Source organism: Hetaerina americana, unplaced genomic scaffold (assembly GCF_022747635.1).
Source record: "Hetaerina americana unplaced genomic scaffold, ioHetAmer1.1.p SCAF_5, whole genome shotgun sequence".
Taxonomy (NCBI): Eukaryota; Metazoa; Arthropoda; class Insecta; order Odonata; family Calopterygidae; genus Hetaerina; species Hetaerina americana.
Window position 1 is genome coordinate 64539724 of NW_027287095.1, and position 19652 is coordinate 64559375.

General features: G+C 42.8%; 1 protein-coding gene across 1 annotated transcript in view; it reads right to left on the reverse strand.

Moving 5' to 3' along the window:
* Kdm3 (Lysine demethylase 3) overlaps nt 1-19652 on the reverse strand; it is a 515476-nt gene that overhangs the window by 14860 nt on the left and 480964 nt on the right. Inside the window, exons 9-10 of the mRNA XM_071592514.1 lie at nt 17027-19328; nt 2918-3125 (exon numbers count right to left, since the gene is read on the reverse strand). Coding sequence (XP_071448615.1) covers nt 2918-3125; nt 17027-19328 — 2510 coding nt within the window. The remainder of the gene's footprint in view (nt 1-2917; nt 3126-17026; nt 19329-19652) is intronic.

Sequence of the window (19652 nt, forward strand, 5' to 3'; positions counted from 1 at the left end):
AGGGTAAAAAGTAACTTTACTCTTCCACAACAAAGATTAAATATTTCACGATCATGGTTTCAATGCTGCGTATCATCATCAGGTGGTGATGTGTGGCATCGAAACCCAGGCCGTGAAATATTAAATCTTTACTGTGGAAAAATGAAGTTTCTTTTTACCCTCATAATTGTATGAGGTTGACCAAAGAAGAAAACTACCTCTTACCAGTGTTAATCATTCAATCAAATTTGACCAGAACAACCTTCAATACCTGTAATTAGTATATCAATAATCATACTACAAACCATACAAAATTCCTACTTGTAACCTTGAAAACTCAGTGAATGATGGTGAATTGGTGATTAAGATCAAACATTGCCAAGTATAATGTCATGTGCCTGACAAAAAACCTGCTGGGCTGGCTAAGAGCAAACGTTAAAAAAACCAAATTTTATAAAACTCCAATGCAATGTACATTCTAGGATGGAAGTCCAGTCTGAAAATTCTGTTCTAAGATTTTGTCACTTGTCAACCTAAGTTATGTATTCTAATGAAGGTGACGTTGTATATTACATGAATATGCAACATTTGGACAGATTATTTGAATTGTGTGCATCAAGAAACGCGCCAATAATGGTATTAAAAGATAAATACTAAATACAATGGTGCTTAAAATATCTTACTTCTACCATGACTGGGACTGAAATTGATGAAAGTGTGATATTAAAATGGCCAGGACCCAATGAACCCTAAAATTTGCATGAAATTTCCGAAGAAGTCTTGCTACAAGTTTAAGCTTAGTTAATAAATGACGTCATATCCCCAATATTTGAATCAAATGATTTGTGTTATCTTCACTATGTTTGGCCTGAACAATGTCATTACTGACTAATAACTTATCTGATGGGCGATCAATATGAAAAAAAATCACAGAATTGTGGCAGGGTAGCACAAAAAATCTGCAGGTAGGAGAGGATGGTGATTTCCTTTATGAGAGAACAGATTCTCTCAAAATACTATATTAATCGTAATTTAACACGAACCCACCATTGATAATTTGTGTAGGGATTAAATTTAGCCCGGTAAAGCTTAATATCTCAAAGGGCACTGAAAACTTATTTAATGTGCGAAAAGTCACTTTGAACTAATAAAGATACTACATAAATCATTACTTGCCAACTATTGACTGTGAAATGGCGACTTACATGGAAAGGTTATATCTCGGAGCTGCCCCCTATTGTATTTAGGAATAGTAACGATTCCGCTTAAACAAACAAGACAACATCAACAGAAAAAAAATATTCTTCGCTCTTCTGTTTTGGGTCAAGTCGCATACGTGACGTACACTTGACATTATTGACCTTTAAAATGACTAATCTTAAATAAAAACAACACCTTTAAATTTAATTTCCAATGCTTAGCAATAAATTTTCGGACCCTAATACACTTACACTGGTTCCCCCTATACTTCGCCCTGAAATTAAGAGCACCACGTGCTACTACTACGCCATACAAGTTTCAACTTCAAGGAGATGGTACGTCACTGTGAATTAGTAGTTCCGTAAATCTAAAACAATATTATCAATATTTTAAGAAAGGCCCTCAAAATTCTTTTCAATGAAATAATCGTGTATTATATTGGATTATGAAATACCTAACTTCGTAAATGATCGTTAACACCCAATAGCGGGCGTATGAATTACTTGCCACACAAGGGTATACGTTTCCATCTAAAATATGTTTCCACCTTAAATTTAACACTGACCTCTAAATATGCTCGGCAAACCTTCCTACGACTTCCAATACCTTAAGGTAATCCTTACGATTAGTAAATTCATGCAATCGTTTTGCCCACGACCTTTCACTTTCATACGTCGTCTTTTCTTTCTTCATAACGTCCAAGATAGCACATGAAATAATTAGGTATTGTCTAACTTTCAAACTGACTTTTATTTAATAATCAAGGATGGTCGCGAAATAAAATACGTATGAATAATAAGCATGCTCTGGCATTTTCGAAAATTTTCCTAACACGGTAGTGCATGCGTACAGGTAATACCATGGTAAAATTAATTTAATTTCTCGGAACATTCGCCACGTGTGGATATACTCATACGCTAAATATTGCCCTAGCTAATGTTTTGAATGTAATCACATTGAGGCCAATAAAGGGCAGTAAACTGATCCCTTCACCATCTAACTAACAAATGTGTTAACTACCATTTGGTAGTTAATCTGACCTATTCATCTGCCCGCCCTAGAGCTTGACTGCAAGCGTTATTATTAACACCGTTTCGATAGATTTGACGAATAGAAGAAGCGGACACCGAACACACCGATTCTCTGATATACACGCCACTTTAACATGCCTTGGCCAAACGCCGACAGGTTCTCTCTTCTGAGAACGTAACTTTCGGCTCACCTTCCCTGTCCTTTGTTCACCTCGAGGGCTGAGTAAGGTCATGGCGTCAGTTATATCGGCCTATCTTTTAACTGAATTATATCTTAGTATGAGATTCTACCACAAAGCGCCTCCGAACCGCAGGTAGCTGGACGACGAACCGGCACTTCCGCCGCCATGGCCGAAACAGGGCCCGTCACGAACGCATGATTAATATGAAATAGTTCACACACTTCTCCGCAAAGCGCTTCCAATATTACTATTTCAGGGAAGACAAAATTTAATCGTAATATTACTTACCGAAACATCAATATCATGCAGCGCGACATGTGGAACGATGTACATATTTACAAATAACGTATCCCGACGTCTTCCCTATCGTCGACCCAATTAAGCAAGCACACTGGCGGTGTATATTTAGAATATCCACAATGTTCGAGCACTTATGGGTTGACAAACTAGATATATTCGGTGCTTAAAACACACTGGCTGCGGATGGGAATAGGAACACTCATAGGAGACTTCTGTTCGCCATACCTTCTGCTGCGCAAGTCTCAGAGACTCCTCGAAATGCTTGTGGACAGCCTGTTCCGCCGCCCTCTGCTCTTCCATTCTCTCCCTCTCCTGCTGCTCCCTCTCCCTCCTCTCCCTCTCCGCCTTCTCCCTCTCGGCCCGTTCCCTCTCCACCCTTTCCCGCTCTTTGTGCTGCTTCTCCAACTCTCTAGCTTCCTGCTCCCGCCTCTCCCTGCGGAAATAAAAAGTAACATCGGATTAAGCCAATACAAATATGTACTGACGCCAAACTTCAAGGCGCTGACACTGAAAAGTAATACAATACCCAGCTAATTTTAGACAGCAACACATTGGTACATGGCTGTTGTTGCCGTATTATTTCTATGTGCCGCTTGTATTGCTGCTTCAAATGTGAGTGAGGGCATGGGTGCCCAATATACTACTAGAATATAAAACCACTCACACAAAGAAATGGACTGCAATAAAGACAAAGTATTCCGGCGAAAACCTACGGCAATACACACCCCCCTGTCACACAACCCAGCGGTGGCTTGCAGGGTATATGTAAAAAATGTCTAAAAAAATAATATAATGTGGCACTATCAGGATTTGCGCTACATTATATGAGTATCGGGCAACAACAGCGTTCATTAAAATAGGAGCTAAATGAATGAGACTTAATAATAATTTGAATTTGCTGTAGACTTTCATATGGTTTATTTACCGTTTCCGGCAATATAAGAAATTAGTAAATGAACTTTCAAATTAATCTAGGATTCTTCTGACAAGAAAACATTTCCTACCTACTAGCATGTTGTCCAATTAGCTAAATCAATTCATACAAGGGGCCGGAGAATGATTAAGGTACATCTTCCCATCCTATACCACGAACATGGCTGACGTAATATATATATATATATATATATATATACATATATATATATATACATATATATTTAGAAATATGTATATAATATTGCACATATCCTGTCATCAACTAAATTTTGCGTGAAGCGAAAAACGCGGCCAATATAACATCTGACGGAAAATAACTACTTTCCCAACTATCTTTTAACCCAGTAAAATTACATGTCGTTTAGCTGGAAAATCCTATTCTCCAGTTTAGTAATGCGGAATAACACTAAGGCGATTGTTTAGAAAATGTAGCACGGCCACAAACGCAACATCCAGGATCAAGCATACATTTTTCACAATTGTCATTATATATAAGGTGTAACATTAAATCTATTTCCCAAAGTAAACTACACGTGATAAAAATTATGTGACATACTGGGGTGGGTGGGACCCCATTTGTCAATTTACGTCTCGGAATACGCATCAGTTTTACCATAAGCACACTATATCTACTTATTTGCACTTACGAATTTCTTCTGTTGCATATGCATGCGTGAAAGGAAGGCTATAAACCAGAGGAGATTCGTAACGGTAAGGACAAAAAGCTAGAAGCCTAATGCATTATAATCAATACCTGCACTTCACTCAATCAAAAACGGCATATATCAACGAAATGCACTTGCATATAAGGCTAATTTCATTTGAGAAACATCAACCCTTTTTCCAGTTCAATAATTCCCGGCGCTGAAACAATATTCCCACGAGGTATGAATAACCAGCGTTCCATTAATTCTTTAAGGTGGGGAATTTCCAACTCGATGACTCAACTTAACCAGCGTTGACGAACTACGTGACCTTTTTCCTTGGAGAGCAGAGAATAATCGGAAATAGGAGGGGGAGATCTCACTCTCTCCCTCAGCACATGCCGACAGCGTAAGAGTGGGGATCGCTGGCTACTCCATTATCTCGTTTGAAGATTTCACTTCCTGTGAAAAAACGAGTCTTACGGGGAGATTTCTCGAGCCTTTCAAACGCCAAGTTATCGTGGAACGGACGCCATTACTAATTCCTAGAAGAATACGCAATGAAATTCACAAAACTGCGGAGTCATGAATTTTGGCTGGTATGACCACTGCTGAAGGATATCGAGATTACTGGATGGTTGAACAACAAGAGTAACTGCTGCACCAACTTCCTGCCACGTACCGAAATAATGTCCATTCGCAACTCTTCCAAGTTATCACTTAAAACAATCCTGATCGCAGGATATTCATGCGAAAGTTATTCAAATGGATTTCATCTCAAAAGCAAACCAGCTAAGTTTAGTGAACTGCACTCACACAGTGAGAGAATATGAAAGAATAAAAAGTAAGTTAATCGAATTGCATGGTCATAGCGGAACAAATCGAGTACACTACATATTTACACAAACTTCGACAGTAAATTATGATTATCTATTCCGATAATCAGCCCTACCCTAGCTTCATCAAGCAGAGAGCACCTGAATTGGTTTCTGGGCCACTTCTATAAGGGATTACATGACCTGCTCTTTCATAATAAATAATAATACCAAATACCTTTCATAATAAAAAGCAAATACCTAATCATACTTCTTTCTTTAATTAATAAAAATGTCGTGCCTTAACTTGTACTAATAAGGTTATTTCATGGCTTAGATTTTCATTGCCTTGTTCTTATACATACGAAAAGATAATAACCAAACTGAAAATATGAAATTTGAATACAAAACTAGATATATTTGGCTCTGATTGACGTGATATTAACGGATTCCCGAAAAAATGGGCTCCACATGAGCACCGGTATTCCTAGTAAATAAACTGAGCCCTAACAACTTCATTCTAATGAAGCGTATCAGTCAAGTTCCTAATAAACAAATACGTATTTTTATTTATCTAACTGTTCACCTGATTGCTGCACGTATAACTAACTAACTATACGTATATCACACAAACTACATCCGGCAACTAATGCCCATCGGACTACTAGTCTTGGTGATGCAAATAAAAAATCATTAGTAGACACACTATTACGGTTGTACTAAACAGTTTATAAAGACGGCTTCGCTCACCACTTCATCATTGTCCTCATAGGCCAATGCATTAAAGAGAAATTACATGAGCAGTGCGAAAAGTTTTTGGAGATGAATTACCTCAATGAATGGCAAACGATGAACTCATGAGGACAAAAAACGTGCTTCGCGAAGCTATATCCATCCAGCGAAGACGATTTCAGGACAGCTGCAAACTCATGAGATTTGGAAGACCTCACGATACCTTATCATAAATGTGTATGCCTAGCAGATAAACCTCTAATCACTCCCACAGTGATTATTCATCAATGTCAACATGTATATCGAGGTGCAAATGATTTAAGCCAACCGTATCACGTACACCTTGTTATGAAACATATCGGGAACGCCATATACTTCTCATTAAGTCAACTTTAAAATGGAAACTCAATCAGAAATGCCCACATGCAAAGAAAACCACCATGCTCACCATACTTCCTTTTGTACCAGCATGTTCCTTGGCGACAACAATTATTCCCAATAAAGCAGTATGATCTGCAAAACAACCAGCACAACCGACAAAGCAGAAGCACAACAGTCGCACTTCAAGCCACAGCTTGCTTTATCGTTATATCCAAGGTCGCGAGCACAAGAACGCACGCACTTTTCAACACTGTCCTCTTGCTAAGGAACTCCAAGCTCAAGGGGGAATCAAATGTAGACACGCACAGCCTTTTTATAATTCCAAAGGTCACAGCATCCACTCTCTCCCTCCGCCCCGAGGGCAAAACCGTGACATGGTCCTAGTAAAAACAACACGGGCCACCTAATAGGTCTTATCAAGCCTTTTCGAAAAATCGAAAACTGAAGATAAAAACACTCTCCCTCCGATGCGTCCGTCGGGAATTCTTCGACCGAACCGCACACCGGTTTCGGATAGAAAGAAATAATAACGCCCTTTCATCCCTCTTCCTCGAATGCCCTCCCTCTCGTCCCCACTCTTGACCCACCTATACCGGCTAAACCAACTTCCCCTTATTTCCCCATCCCCCTTCTTTCACAGACTACACGACGAGGGCACACGATAACCCCGCTCTCCCCCTTGCAGCCGGCACCCGCACTATTATTCCACCCACGTATGAAAAGTCGCCTCGTAAAACTAAAGGCCCCACATCCGAGCCATGGACGTTTCTAGGTGGCAAGGGGGGGAAAACAAGAGGAAAATAGGAGTGTGGGGGGTTCCTCTCGTACTTGGCTTGCGTGGAATGGAGGGGAGGTTCAAAGGGGGGAAGGGAAAGCGCAAGCTGAATCCGCACACGTCGACAAATGGATCGTTATTCAAGATGGCGACACTCCCCGCCCGAACGGTCTGCTGTTCGGCCCATTCTCCCCTCTCCCAACCAGTCCCCCCCCGGGGTAACTCCCCCTCCCCTGAATCCACCTCGCATGGCAGACTTCCCTTCCTAGCCCCCCTTAAAAAAATCCCTTACAAACTTGCGCATCACAACCGCCGTTCTTCCCCCGACGTTTGTTACACTCGCCACCGCTACGAGAGCGCTGCTGCTAGGCTTGTTCGGAAAAGAAGCCTGGGGAAGAAAGATATGATGGGCTCAAACCCCAACTGCCTGCCCGGCGAGACGGGGACGTCAGGGCAGAAAGAGAGGAGTGAGGGCGGGTGGGGTTCGGGGCACGGAAAGGAAAGCGATGGAGTGGGGGAGGTCGTCAGTGGAAAGAGGGCAGGCTATAAAGGAGGAAGAGGGACGCGGGAGGGTGGGGGGACGAAACTTAACAGCGGTGAGCTAGGGAACGGGTGGAGACGTGCACGAGGAGTGGACGCACTGTTGCCAAGTCTCCTCCTGAAACATGGGGATCCTTTGTGAGTGCGGAGAGGACTGAGTTGCACAGAACTCCCGCGCTTGTTGTCCCGTAATCGTTTTTTTCGGTTTATTTCCTTGCAGGCGGCGTAGCGTGTAAAAAAAGCTCACCGGAAGACCTTGATTTCAACTTTAAAAAAAAAGAGCTGCACACTATGAGGTTTTCTCAGAAGCTTGTCACTTCTTTTCGAATGAATTGATTTTTCATTACTTCACATCAAGAACGGACGTAAAATGCAACACGTTCACACTTGCCCCAAGTTAGCACGCTGATATCAAGAGGAACTACGAAATCTCCTGCTTAGAAAGAGAACTTGTGGTCCTCAAGGTTACTAATAACCTAAAGATACGAACGACTTTCATTCCGGGAAATGAAACCGCAGAAAGGAACGCTCTCATCCGTCATAATTGTTCAGAGGAACGTTTTTTTCCCAATACACAGCTTGCCGGGAAGCAGAAAAAACGAAGAACTAGATACATTAGATATGTTATTTTAGTACCACGTAATCCATACATTTGTATCACAATAAAGCAAAAGATAATTATCATAAATATTCCGAAAAAAGGATATCGAAATAATCTTCCAGCATCCATTTCTTAGATGTTCCGTTATTAATCAGGTTTAACTCAGAATCAATTATCTGCCAGTGCGTTTACAAAATTAAAGGAGTACCAGGTAAATGCGATGAAAAGGTTAACGAGAATTACATTATTATCTGTCGTTGGTTCGACCTCATTTAGAATATGCTGCAAGAATATGGGATTCTTACGAAGTTGGATAATTGCCGACTTGGATCGCGTGCAGAGTAGAGGAGCTAGATTTGTAAAACGTTATCATGATAAACTTAGCAGCGCATCTTAAGGCAGCTAGATTGGGATTCACTGACGGAGCGCAGGCGAAATTACGGATTGAAGCTCTTGCATAAATTAGGGAGACGTCTCTTTGACAGTGACGTTAAAAATGTATTATCACCCCCATCGTACTCCTGATCATGCCATTAAATTCGATAGATTCGGTTAAGAACAGATAGATTAAAGATGTAATTTTTTACAAGAACGATAAGAGGTCAGAAAAACTCCGAACGCGGTAGGGATAATAATAACGGGTCAAAGTTAATTAAAAATTGGCAATATTTTCCACAAAATAAAATTTATTAATGCGACCGGTTTCAATGTAACTAAATCATCGTCAGGTCAAGGTTAGTCTGGTGTGCATCCACCCACTGCCACACACCCTAGCGGTGGCTTGCAGGGTACTAAAAAATAAAAATATATACAATAAAGAAGTTCTTGATAAAAATTTTATTAATCTTTGGATCGATGTTTTTTTGATAAATTTTCATGAGCGGAGGGGTGCTGATCTTATAATTTAAATCCCTTCTTTAACGAAATGGGATAGACGAAGCAAACAATAATTATCCTTATCTGTAAATCTTTGCCGGCCCCGTTGGCGGTGGGGTAACGTCCTCGTCTGCCTACCCGAGGGTCGCGGGTTCGATTACAGGATTGACATGAAGCTTTCTGGTCATATGTTAGGGAAGTAAATGGGAGTAAACAAACTGTGGCTTGCTTAAGGGATTGTAGCAATATAATTCATACAGACCGCGAGGGTAAAGCTAACATCCTAAATTCATTCTTACAAAGCGTTTTCTCGAATGATGTTGCCACCGCATATCTCCAAGAAACAATACATACTCCACCCATGGAAAAAATAACAGTGGACCAACAAGGAATTCTAAAATTGCTTAATGAGATTAAACCCAACAAATCCCCGGGTCCCGAAAATATACCAGCTAGGGTGATAAAACATTTAGCTCCAAACATTTCCCCGTACCTTGAATTTATATTTAACAAATCCCTCACAGAGTGCAAAGTACCTAAGATTTGGAAAACCGCGCAAATAACGCCTATTTTTAAGGTGGTGACAGGGAGGATCCCAGTAATTACAGACCTATATCTCTCACTTCTATCTGTTGCAAAATCTTAGAGCACATAATTGTCAGTTCAATAATGAGACACCTTGACAATATTAACTTTTTAAGTGACAATCAACACGGATTCAGGAAAACCCGCTCCTGCGAGACCCAATTAGGATTATTTACACATGATTTACTTTTATCGGGTGAGAGAGGTAGGCAAGTGGATGCCATATTCTTAGATTTTCAAAAGGCATTTGATAAGGTCCCACACGGTAAACTCATTCATAAATTAAAGGTCGCGGGTATAAACAAGGGCGCCATAAGTTGGGTTAAAGATTTTCTTTCGGAGCGGGAACAGAGGGTAGTCCTTGACGGCGCTAGTTCCGACAGCGTTCGAGTCACGTCGGGGGTACCTCAGGGAAGTGTGATCGGGCCGTTGCTTTTCTTGATTTTTGTTAACGATTTGAACCGCGAAGTGAAAAGTAAAATTAGGATGTTCGCGGATGACACGGTGATCTATCGGGAGATATCTGGGGATGAGGATCGTTTTATTCTAGAGCAGGATTTAGATTGCATTACTAAATGGTGTTCTAACTGGGGATTGACTCTAAATTATAATAAATGTTCAGTGGTAAATTTCTTTAAAAGATCAACGGGATTTGCTTACAAATTAGCTGGAGGTGACCTAGCAGTAGTTGATACGGTGAAATACCTAGGTGTCACATTCACAAAAGACTTAACTTGGGGGACTCACATACGTAAAGTCTGCGGTCAAGCATATAAAAAATTGGGATTCATTAGACGCATTGTCGGCAAAAGTGACTCGAAGGTCAAGGAACGTTGTTACCACGCTCTTGTAAGGCCTCATTTAGAATACGCATGCAGCGTGTGGGATCCGAGTGAAAAAGGTCTCATTCGGGAAATTGAGAAGGTTCAACGCCGGGCAGCCCGTTTTGTAAAAAATTCCTACGATAAAACGCAAAGCGTCACCGAAATGCTCATGGATTTGGGGTGGGAATCATTGGCTGAGAGACGATTCAATGCAAGACTGAAATTATTAAATAAATTTAGATCCGCATGTTTCAGCACCGAGGTCTCGCAAATTATTCGTACTCCTACATAACATTGGTCGCTTGGATCATGAATATAAAATTCGGGAAATAGATGCCAGAACTAGCCGACTCAAGGACTCCTTCTTCCCACGGACAATACGGGATAGCAACTGCAGGGTTATAGATAGCAAAAATTCCACTTGCCACCCTCAGCGTCTAAAAAATGATTAGTTCTATTCAAATGCATGCTCCTCCACTAACCTTATCTGTTTTGTTATAATAGCCCATTCTTTCCGAATGACCTCATTCGTGTTCTGTTCATCTGTTTTTAAGTTTCCCTTTCAATCCCTCGTCCCTCTCCGCGGGGGCAAATTCCTGCTACCTGCAACGTTGGGTCGCATTCCCTGCCTTTTACAGACTCTTTGGGGGTAGAGTGTTTCGTGGTGCATTTTCATGTGGTGTTTCAATTTCTTGCTTGTTGTGTCCTGGCTTCCGTGTTGTAGGATGGCTTTCGTGCTGCATCATGGGGTGCAGTTTTTTAGTTGTTTTGCGGTATATGTGTTTGCATGAGTATTGGATGAAGGGATTTTTGCATGAGTGTGTGCGCTGCTGTGGGTGTAATTTTCCGTGTTGTTTTTTTTGCATGTGGTATTTTTCCTTTTTACGGTTGGTGACCTAACACCCCCCGCCACACGCCCTGCGGCGGCTTGCGGGGTATTATGTAGATGTAGATGTACAGCCTGGTGTGGGTTTTCTCCACCTAGGACTTGGGTGTCCGTAATCGGATCCATCGTTATCACTATTCATAGTCCGATGTAAAAGGCCAAGAAGTACTATTTCCGGACCCGGGCAAATTAAATAAATTATCTGTGTAGTCAAAAAACACCACAGACTATATTGGACAAACAAATGAAAAAAATGCGGCGGTAAATTAATTATTTGCAAGTCACATAGTTTCGGGTAAGGCAGGAACACACACTGCCCACCATTTCGAATGCAATCCCAAAATCTTAACATAGAATCTTCTCCAGAAATTGATTGGACAGAAAGAGAAATTGGCTAGAATTGGAAGAACCTCAATTACAGCACGAAACTATCCCACTCTAGACGAGAGACTGGGCCAGGCCTGACAAATATTCACACCCGCCTTATACGTTAGACGCCCAATTTACAACTATGGATCTCATGTGGCGTCAGGGAACCTGTTTTCATGAATTAATACCTTCGGTAGGGGGCTCAAATTTCACTTTCGTCCACAGTATGTTTCACATTCTAGCACACTGATCTTCTGGGACTAGTCCGGCGGAGAGCTTGACTCATGAAAATGATAATTCTTCTTTCCAATTTCCTACTTTCCTTCACGTGGTACGGAGTGAGAAACCCAAAAGAAAAATTAACTGGTTTAAAGAAGGGGGCTATAATGGATTAAAATGCGCGATAGAGTCTATTTGCAAATTTAAAGAAATATTGTTAACACCGAAATACTGATAATAGTGGAATCACTCCCTTAGCATCATGAGAGGCAGCCAACAGGTTCATTCCACGTAAATTAAAAAAAAACACGGAATCTAGATTAGTGTTTCTGAAACTTTTTCGAGCCACGGCCCCCTTGGATCCATAAACCTATATATACTCCACGCCACTCAATCGATAGCTTCAAAATAATAATCAAAATCATAAAAGAAAATAACCAAATAAGGAATACTGAAAAAAGATATACAGTTTTCATATCACATCCACGAAAAAGACTTAATACACAATGAAAGGAACTTAGATGAGAAAATAATTTTTACATAAAAATAAATTATCAAAACAAATAATTTTATGAAAGCTTTTTTTATAAGTTTATATCATTTTATTCCTTTAATTAAGCAATTATATAATATGATAATTTCCAATTTTTGAATTGATAACAATTTTTCTTGGGAGAAAGTCATTGAAGGATATTCAATAACATATTTCCATCAAGTAAAATTTTAATGGGATGGATGGGCTTGATGACCTGATACCAGTTTCCCAACGTACGGTTTAATGTCACTTAGCAGGAGTCTTAAATCACCGCGTTCACAAATCCAAAGTCTGTTTCTCTGCTTGGAAATAAGCTGAATGACTGCACTAAAACCACATTCCACCAAATATGAAGTCGGAAATGCAAAAGGAGTTTTTTAACCACCACCCAAAATGCAGGGTAACGATCGGAAACCTTCTGTAACCAAAATTCTTGATAATTTATCTTAATTTTTGGTTTCAATTCAACGTCATTTTGTAGTCCAATTATTTCTTCCTCTAATACTCCCAACTTCCTCATCAAACGGATTTATCACCCAGTCTGGAATTTCCTACAAAAGATGATCCTCAAATCGCTGCGTCAAATTTATACGCTAGGTGGCTAAAAGGTCACAAAAGCCTCTCAAATCATCATCACTTATACCAGCTTGCTCTTATAGCTTAAGCAGGGAAGGAAATTGATGAAGCTCGCGGCGACCTATGTTGCGTTTAAATAAAAACAACTTGGAAATAAGCACAGTCATCGCAGATTTTTCCTTTATAGGTAGGTATCATTTCCTGCCATTGTAAATTCATTTCATTGAACTTAGCAAATAGTTCAGACAAAAATGCAACGTCACTTCTAATCTCTTTAATATTGTCGCTGAGAAAAGCATCTTTCTCTTCAAAATACTGCACGACAGTGCCAAAAAGATAATTGAAGCGCTTTATACAATTGCTTTTGATAGCCGACGAACTTCCGTGTGTACCCACAAACGTTTGATATCTTCGTCGTTCTCATCACACAACTTTCGAAAGAGTCGATCATTACGAGCATGATCTTTGATTTTGTTAACCGCTGCAATTACAATGCTTAAAGACTTGTGAAGGCGATTACTCAGCATTTTAGCCACTAGATGTTGTCGGTGAATAGCACATTGAATAGCTAAAACATTTGGTACATATTTTCTCGAGTTTACAATACAACCACGGTGACGACTAGTCATCGACGGAGTTCCGTCTGTCGTAACAGCAAGTATGTTAGAAAGTGGAATTTTTTGGTCCCTGAAGAATTGCTCTACGATACAAAATATTGACTCCCCTTTCGTGGTGTCAATTTCTAATTACATTGCAAACAACAACGCTTCAGATAGATCTTCATATTTAATAAAGCGTACGTAAGCTAGAAGCACAGATTCATTACCTGGCAAAGTTGATTCGTCCAACTGTATTGCAAAAATTCTGTTGTTCTCAAGATGCTGCAAAATACGTACATCTTCCACATTTTCAGCCATTTCATCCATTTGTCGCTTAACTGAAGCACTGCTTAAGGGAATCATTTATTGTATCATATGGTGGCTTATGCAGGGCAGTAATTCCCCAAATTGTATTCATAAGAAAGGCAGTTCAAGGGACGGTTCCAATGAAATTAGCTTTGATTCAATTTTTGGATACTTGTGTGGGCGTTGGCTCAACTTAAGTTTATTCCATAGCAAGGCCACCTTTTCATTTGATGATATATTATTAAGAATTTTGTAGAGAAGTATGTTTACTACTCAACTTACTCGTGAAGATGAAATATGTCTAAAATTTTCTTTTCATTCACAGAATTATTGTGAATATTACCCATTTTTTAAAATAACTATCTTCAAGGAAATGCACAATGTCAGCAAAACCGTGAATTAGATCAGTGAACCAGGAATTTATTTAATTGATAGCGGGAAAGGGGAAAGTTCAACCTTATTAACACGAATCCGAAGTATGAGAGAAAAGAACCTCTCTCGGAATCTATTACCATTTCATTAAACATAAACAACATACTGGCCGTTTATTCTCGTAGTATTCCTCGCCATCATAAAAGGATACAAAAAGTATATAATAATACGATAGCATGAATGATATCATGTGATGAATGATAAGTAACTAACCAATACGGCCTTGATAATATCATTGGAACCGAATGGTTTGGAAAATGATTTTTTAAATTTTATTCATTAAGTTATCTACCGGTTTAGGCAGGTTTTGGATGGACACAACTACCAAGTAAATATTTTGTGACTCCTAAGAAAACACAACCCAGCAAAACTACTCTACATCAGGTCCCTATTCATCTCTGTGTTCTGGCGTTCTCCCTTCATCCCGTCCAACATCCACATTGGTCGTATGTGATTGTATTTAATGTAATGTCTGTAATGTAAGGGTTAGGTGGAAGAAGAGACAATAAGTCTCAACTTCGCCCAATGAAGTCGATAAATAAATAAACATCCCCATTTTGATCCTGCCCTTTCCTCGGTTGCTAAACATTCTCCTGTCTACTACAGTCTTCAACATCCCACAGCCGATCAATACGCCCATCATTCATTTTTCCTGCCTCATCAGGATTTATCCCAAAAAACCCCTCTCCTCGCCCACCACACCTAGCATTTCCTCATTTGTTTTCCTTTCGCTCATTTTCACCTTATCCATTTCAGAAGCCTCCAACCTACTTCAATCATTATTCCTGCAAAAGTCTTTACTATAGGTAACTATAAAAGGAATTAGTGAACACAATGGCCTTATCAATTTGCTAGTTTTCATGAAGATACTAATCACCTCCTTGAAATCACGCGCTCAGAAGTCAACAAGTTCATTCCCAGTAAATTTATAAAAGATAGCACGGAACCTAGATGGTACAACGCGGATGTTAGAAAGGTACTGCGACGTCAAAGGCTGTGTCACGCCAAGTTAAAAAGTATTACGGATGAATTCTCCAGCGAACAAAGAATGAGATCACTTATACAAGATATTGAGGGCGATTTCCAAGAATGAATTTCGGACAATTTAGGAGAATTAAAAAGGAAGAGGTTAGCGGAAAATTTGAAAGAGAATCCAAAATTATTTGGTCATACATTGTCATAAGTTCAGGGAAATAAGCAAACTGTCAATTCATTCAAAAATGCTGAAGGGGAAAGAGTAACCAGCAGTTTGGAAGAGGCTATCTCATTTCATTCCTTCTTTGAAAGCGTCTTCATTAATATCTCACAGAATACCCCCGATAGCTTACCAAATCGTGCCGGTCAACCGATGCCAAAAATTGAAATCTCTTATAATGGAATTGAACGCTTGCAGAAAAATATTAAACCTAATAATTCCTCCAGGCCCAATGAAATACCCAAATATATATTTTTGGATTTAGCTTCGGAAATTACGCCGTTTGAAAAAATAATATTTAATAAGTCGCTGGTAGACCACAAGGTTCCCAGAGAATGGAAAACGGCTAACGTAAAACCAATTTTTAAAAACGGAGACAAGGAGGAACCGAGTAATTACAGAGCTATTTCCCTCACATCCATTTCATGCAAGGTTATGGAACATATACTTGCTAGGACGATCGTTATACACCTCGATAATCAGAAGTTATTAATGAAAAAGCAGCACTGTTTCCGAAAAGGTAGATCCTGCGAAATACAACTTGAGCTTTTTGTTCATGACATTCTTATTTCTGGAGAGAGCTATGTTCTAGTGGACGCAATTGTTCTAGATTTTAAGAAAGCCTTCGACCAAATACCTCATTATAAACTACTTGCAAAGCTACAAGCATATGGCATAGATTAAAATACCTGGGGTTAGATTAAAGACTTTTTGAATGGTCGGGTTCAAAGAGTAGTGATAGATAGAGTTAGCTCAAATGCAGTAGAAGGTACTTCAGGTGTGCCCAAAGGAAGTGTAATCTCCCTTTTACCTGCTTTATTCCTACCATGCGTTAACTACAATGACTCCGTACTCACTCGTAATATAAGTTCATTTGCCGACGATGCAATCAATGGTTTATCGTGATATCCGTGATCCTGAGAGCACAGCAGGTTTATCAGATGACCTTAATGCTATACAACGCTGGTGCGACACTTGGCGGTTAGAATTCAACTTAAAAAAGTGTGAAGTGTTGAATTTTTGGAAAAAGAGCAATTTCCACCCGAACACCTACTGCATTGGGAACATCTAAATGGAATTACAGATTGAAAGTCTTGCATAAATTGGAAGTAGGTCTCTTTAGCAGTGATTTTGAAAATGTAGCATTACCCCCATCGTACTACGGTAGGAGAGATCGTGTTAATAAAATTAGAGAGATTAAGAGTAGAATAGAAAGATTTAACATACCATTTTTTCCATTAACGATAGGGGATCATAATGATAGTCCGACCACGTTAGTGTAATGTTCGGGTAAAAATTAAACTAGTGTGTATTCATCCACTGGGGGGACACCCTAGCGGTGTCTCATGATTGATCTTATTACTTATAAATATAAATCATGATGTCATCCGATTTGAAATTGTGATGTGGTGATAATTAATGTCACTTTCAGTCACCTCTAGCAACTCATAAGAAATGCTGCTTCCAAGGAATGTCGATAAATGAATGGGAAAAGTGACCCCACTCACCGCAGCAGCCTCTCATTTCTGTCCTGCGCGAACATCCTCTCCCTTTCCAGCAAGTCCTCGGCGGGGTGGCCCGGGGGGAGTAGATGGGCGCCCGGCCCCGGGGGCAGGGGGGCGTACCTCGGCTTCCACAGCATCTCCGGGATCTGCGAGTAGAGCGGCGGGGCAGCGGCCGCGGCCAGGGCGAGCGCACCGTGGTGAAGGGCGTGTGGGTGGTGGGAGCCGAGGAGCGGGGGAGGCGGGGGGTAATGGTGCGCGTGCGGGTGGTGGGGTGCCGCCGTCTGGTGCAGCGAGAGGGCGGCCGCGGCCGCCGCAGCAGCCGCAGCCGCCGCCGCGTGCGACGCCGCGATTGAGGTGGACGACGGCACCGAGGACGCCGACGAGGAGGGTGCCGAGGAGGGGGCGGAGGCGGGAAGGGGTGCGGCGGCGGCCCCCGGGGCGCTGGGGGGTGCGGCGGCCCCGCCGACCACCGCCGGCCCGGCCGAGAACACCACGGAGGACGTCGAGGAGGCGGAGGGCGAGGAGGACGGTGGGTGGGACATGAGAGTCTGATGCTGGACGCTCTGGATGTGACGCACCCTCTGAGCGGCCACCAAAGCCGGGTCCCTCCACACGCGGATCGACTCCGCGGAGGAGTGCGGGGGGGGCTGGGGGTTTGAGGTCGCCTTCCCGTCTGAATGGTACGGGAGGAATCGGGACGAGGGTGAGGGCGCACTCGCGGGAGACGGCGGATACGGCGGGGTTCCTGTCCTGGACGCCGCGGACACCGAAGGGTTGGGGGCGGAGACGGGTACCGCTGTAGGAGGTGGAGGTTCCTCGTGGGCGCTTCCGCTGCGCTCCTCCGCGCTCAGCGCACTACTGGCCCTCGAACCTGAGGAACAGCGCTCATCGCCGCTGCCGGAGGAGTAACACCGAGAAGAGGAGGACGAGGAGGAGGAAGACGATGCGGAGCTCACGCCCGAGTCGGAGGAGCAGCAGCAGCAGCCACGTGGGTGCGCGGAGGATGGCGGAGGGGCGTGGAGGATGAGGTCTGCGGAGGACGACGCGGGGGGCAAACGAAGGGTGGGAGGCACGGGTAGCTGATGGTGCGGGAGGTATCCGTGTGGGGGGGCGGCGGAGGGAAGGGCCGCTGGGGGTATTTGGTGGTGGTGATGTTGCTGGTGGGCGTGGTGATGGGGGTGATGCTGTTGATGCTCGGGATCACCGGGATGGGTGAGGGGGTGACGGTGAATAGGGTGGGTTGAGAACGACTCTCCCTCCATCCTGGGTGCGGGAGAGGGATGGGCCTCATCCTCCGCCCCTCGACCCCTCCGACCCCGCCCCCCTCCTCCGCCCACCTTACCCTCCGACGCGTGGGTGACACTCACCGGACGCTCCTCCTTGGCGCGCACCACCTTCGGTTCCGACACCGCTTTCGACACAACCACCACCTCCTTCTCCACAACAACCTCCTCCTCCTCCTCCACCACCACCAATACCTCTTCCTTCCGTTCTTCTACTTTCACGGCCGTCTCCTCCTTCACCACAACACTGCACTTCTCCTCCTTTACGGCCACACTACAACCACCACCGGTCTTCTTCCCTTCCTCTTTTGTTTTCTTCGCCTCCTCTTTGGCCGCACCTGCCTGCTCCTTCTCCTCCTTTACCACCGGCGGAGACGACACCTCCACATCGCGGGCATCCTCTTCCCTGCACGATCTCGAGACACTTTCACGGTCCGTCACGCCCGAATCGTTCCCCTGACCTTCCCTCCCCCCTTTGAGCCCTTCCGCATCCTTTTCCGCACTCGTCTCTTCCCGTTGTGCCTTCGTCAACACCTCGTTGGACTTGCCCTTGGCGCCTACGCCTCTTTCGGGTCCGATCTCCTTCGTCCCCGCACCGCCTTCCGCCGAACCCTTGCTTGCCTCCGCTCCCTCCTCCCTGGCCTGGCCTTTCGCGCCCCTTCTCCAAGAGGACTCCCTTGCCGATTGCGTTGGCCTCTTTCGCTCCCCCGCTTCCGACGTAGAGGGAGACTCTCTCGTCGGACTGCTCCCGGTGGCGGGCGATGCTTCCGTCGGCGGTGTTGCCGATGGCGCCTCCGGTGGTGTTGTCGGTGGTGGCGCCGCTGCCGGTGGTGTTATTGCTGTTGGAGACGGTGCCGCTGGCGCAGGGGGTGGTGTCACCACAGTCGCTGCCGCAGATGTCCTGGACCGTCTCCCACCTGTCCTTGAGGGCCTCTCGGTCTCTGCAGCGGAAGAAAGCCCTCCGAATCCGCCGCCCTTGCACCTCCGGTCGAAGCGGCTCTTGTCACGGGTCACCACCCTCTCTGCATTGAGGGAGAGACAAGGAAGGAATTTCTTGAGTGGAGCGAATCACAAGGAGCACCAATCAATTTGGCAGGAGTGACCGAACGGGATGAGATGTTGCAATGCAAAAGATACCTCAAGTATTGAAAAGCCAGGCATAATATCCATATCTCAACATGTAATGGAACTGGGTTCTCCAATATATATATATATATATATATATATATATATATATATATATATATATATATATATATATATATATATATATATACGCAAAAATTTTAAACAAGTTCTTCAAACAGTAATAGTGATCCACTTTCATAAAAATACAGTTGGAATGC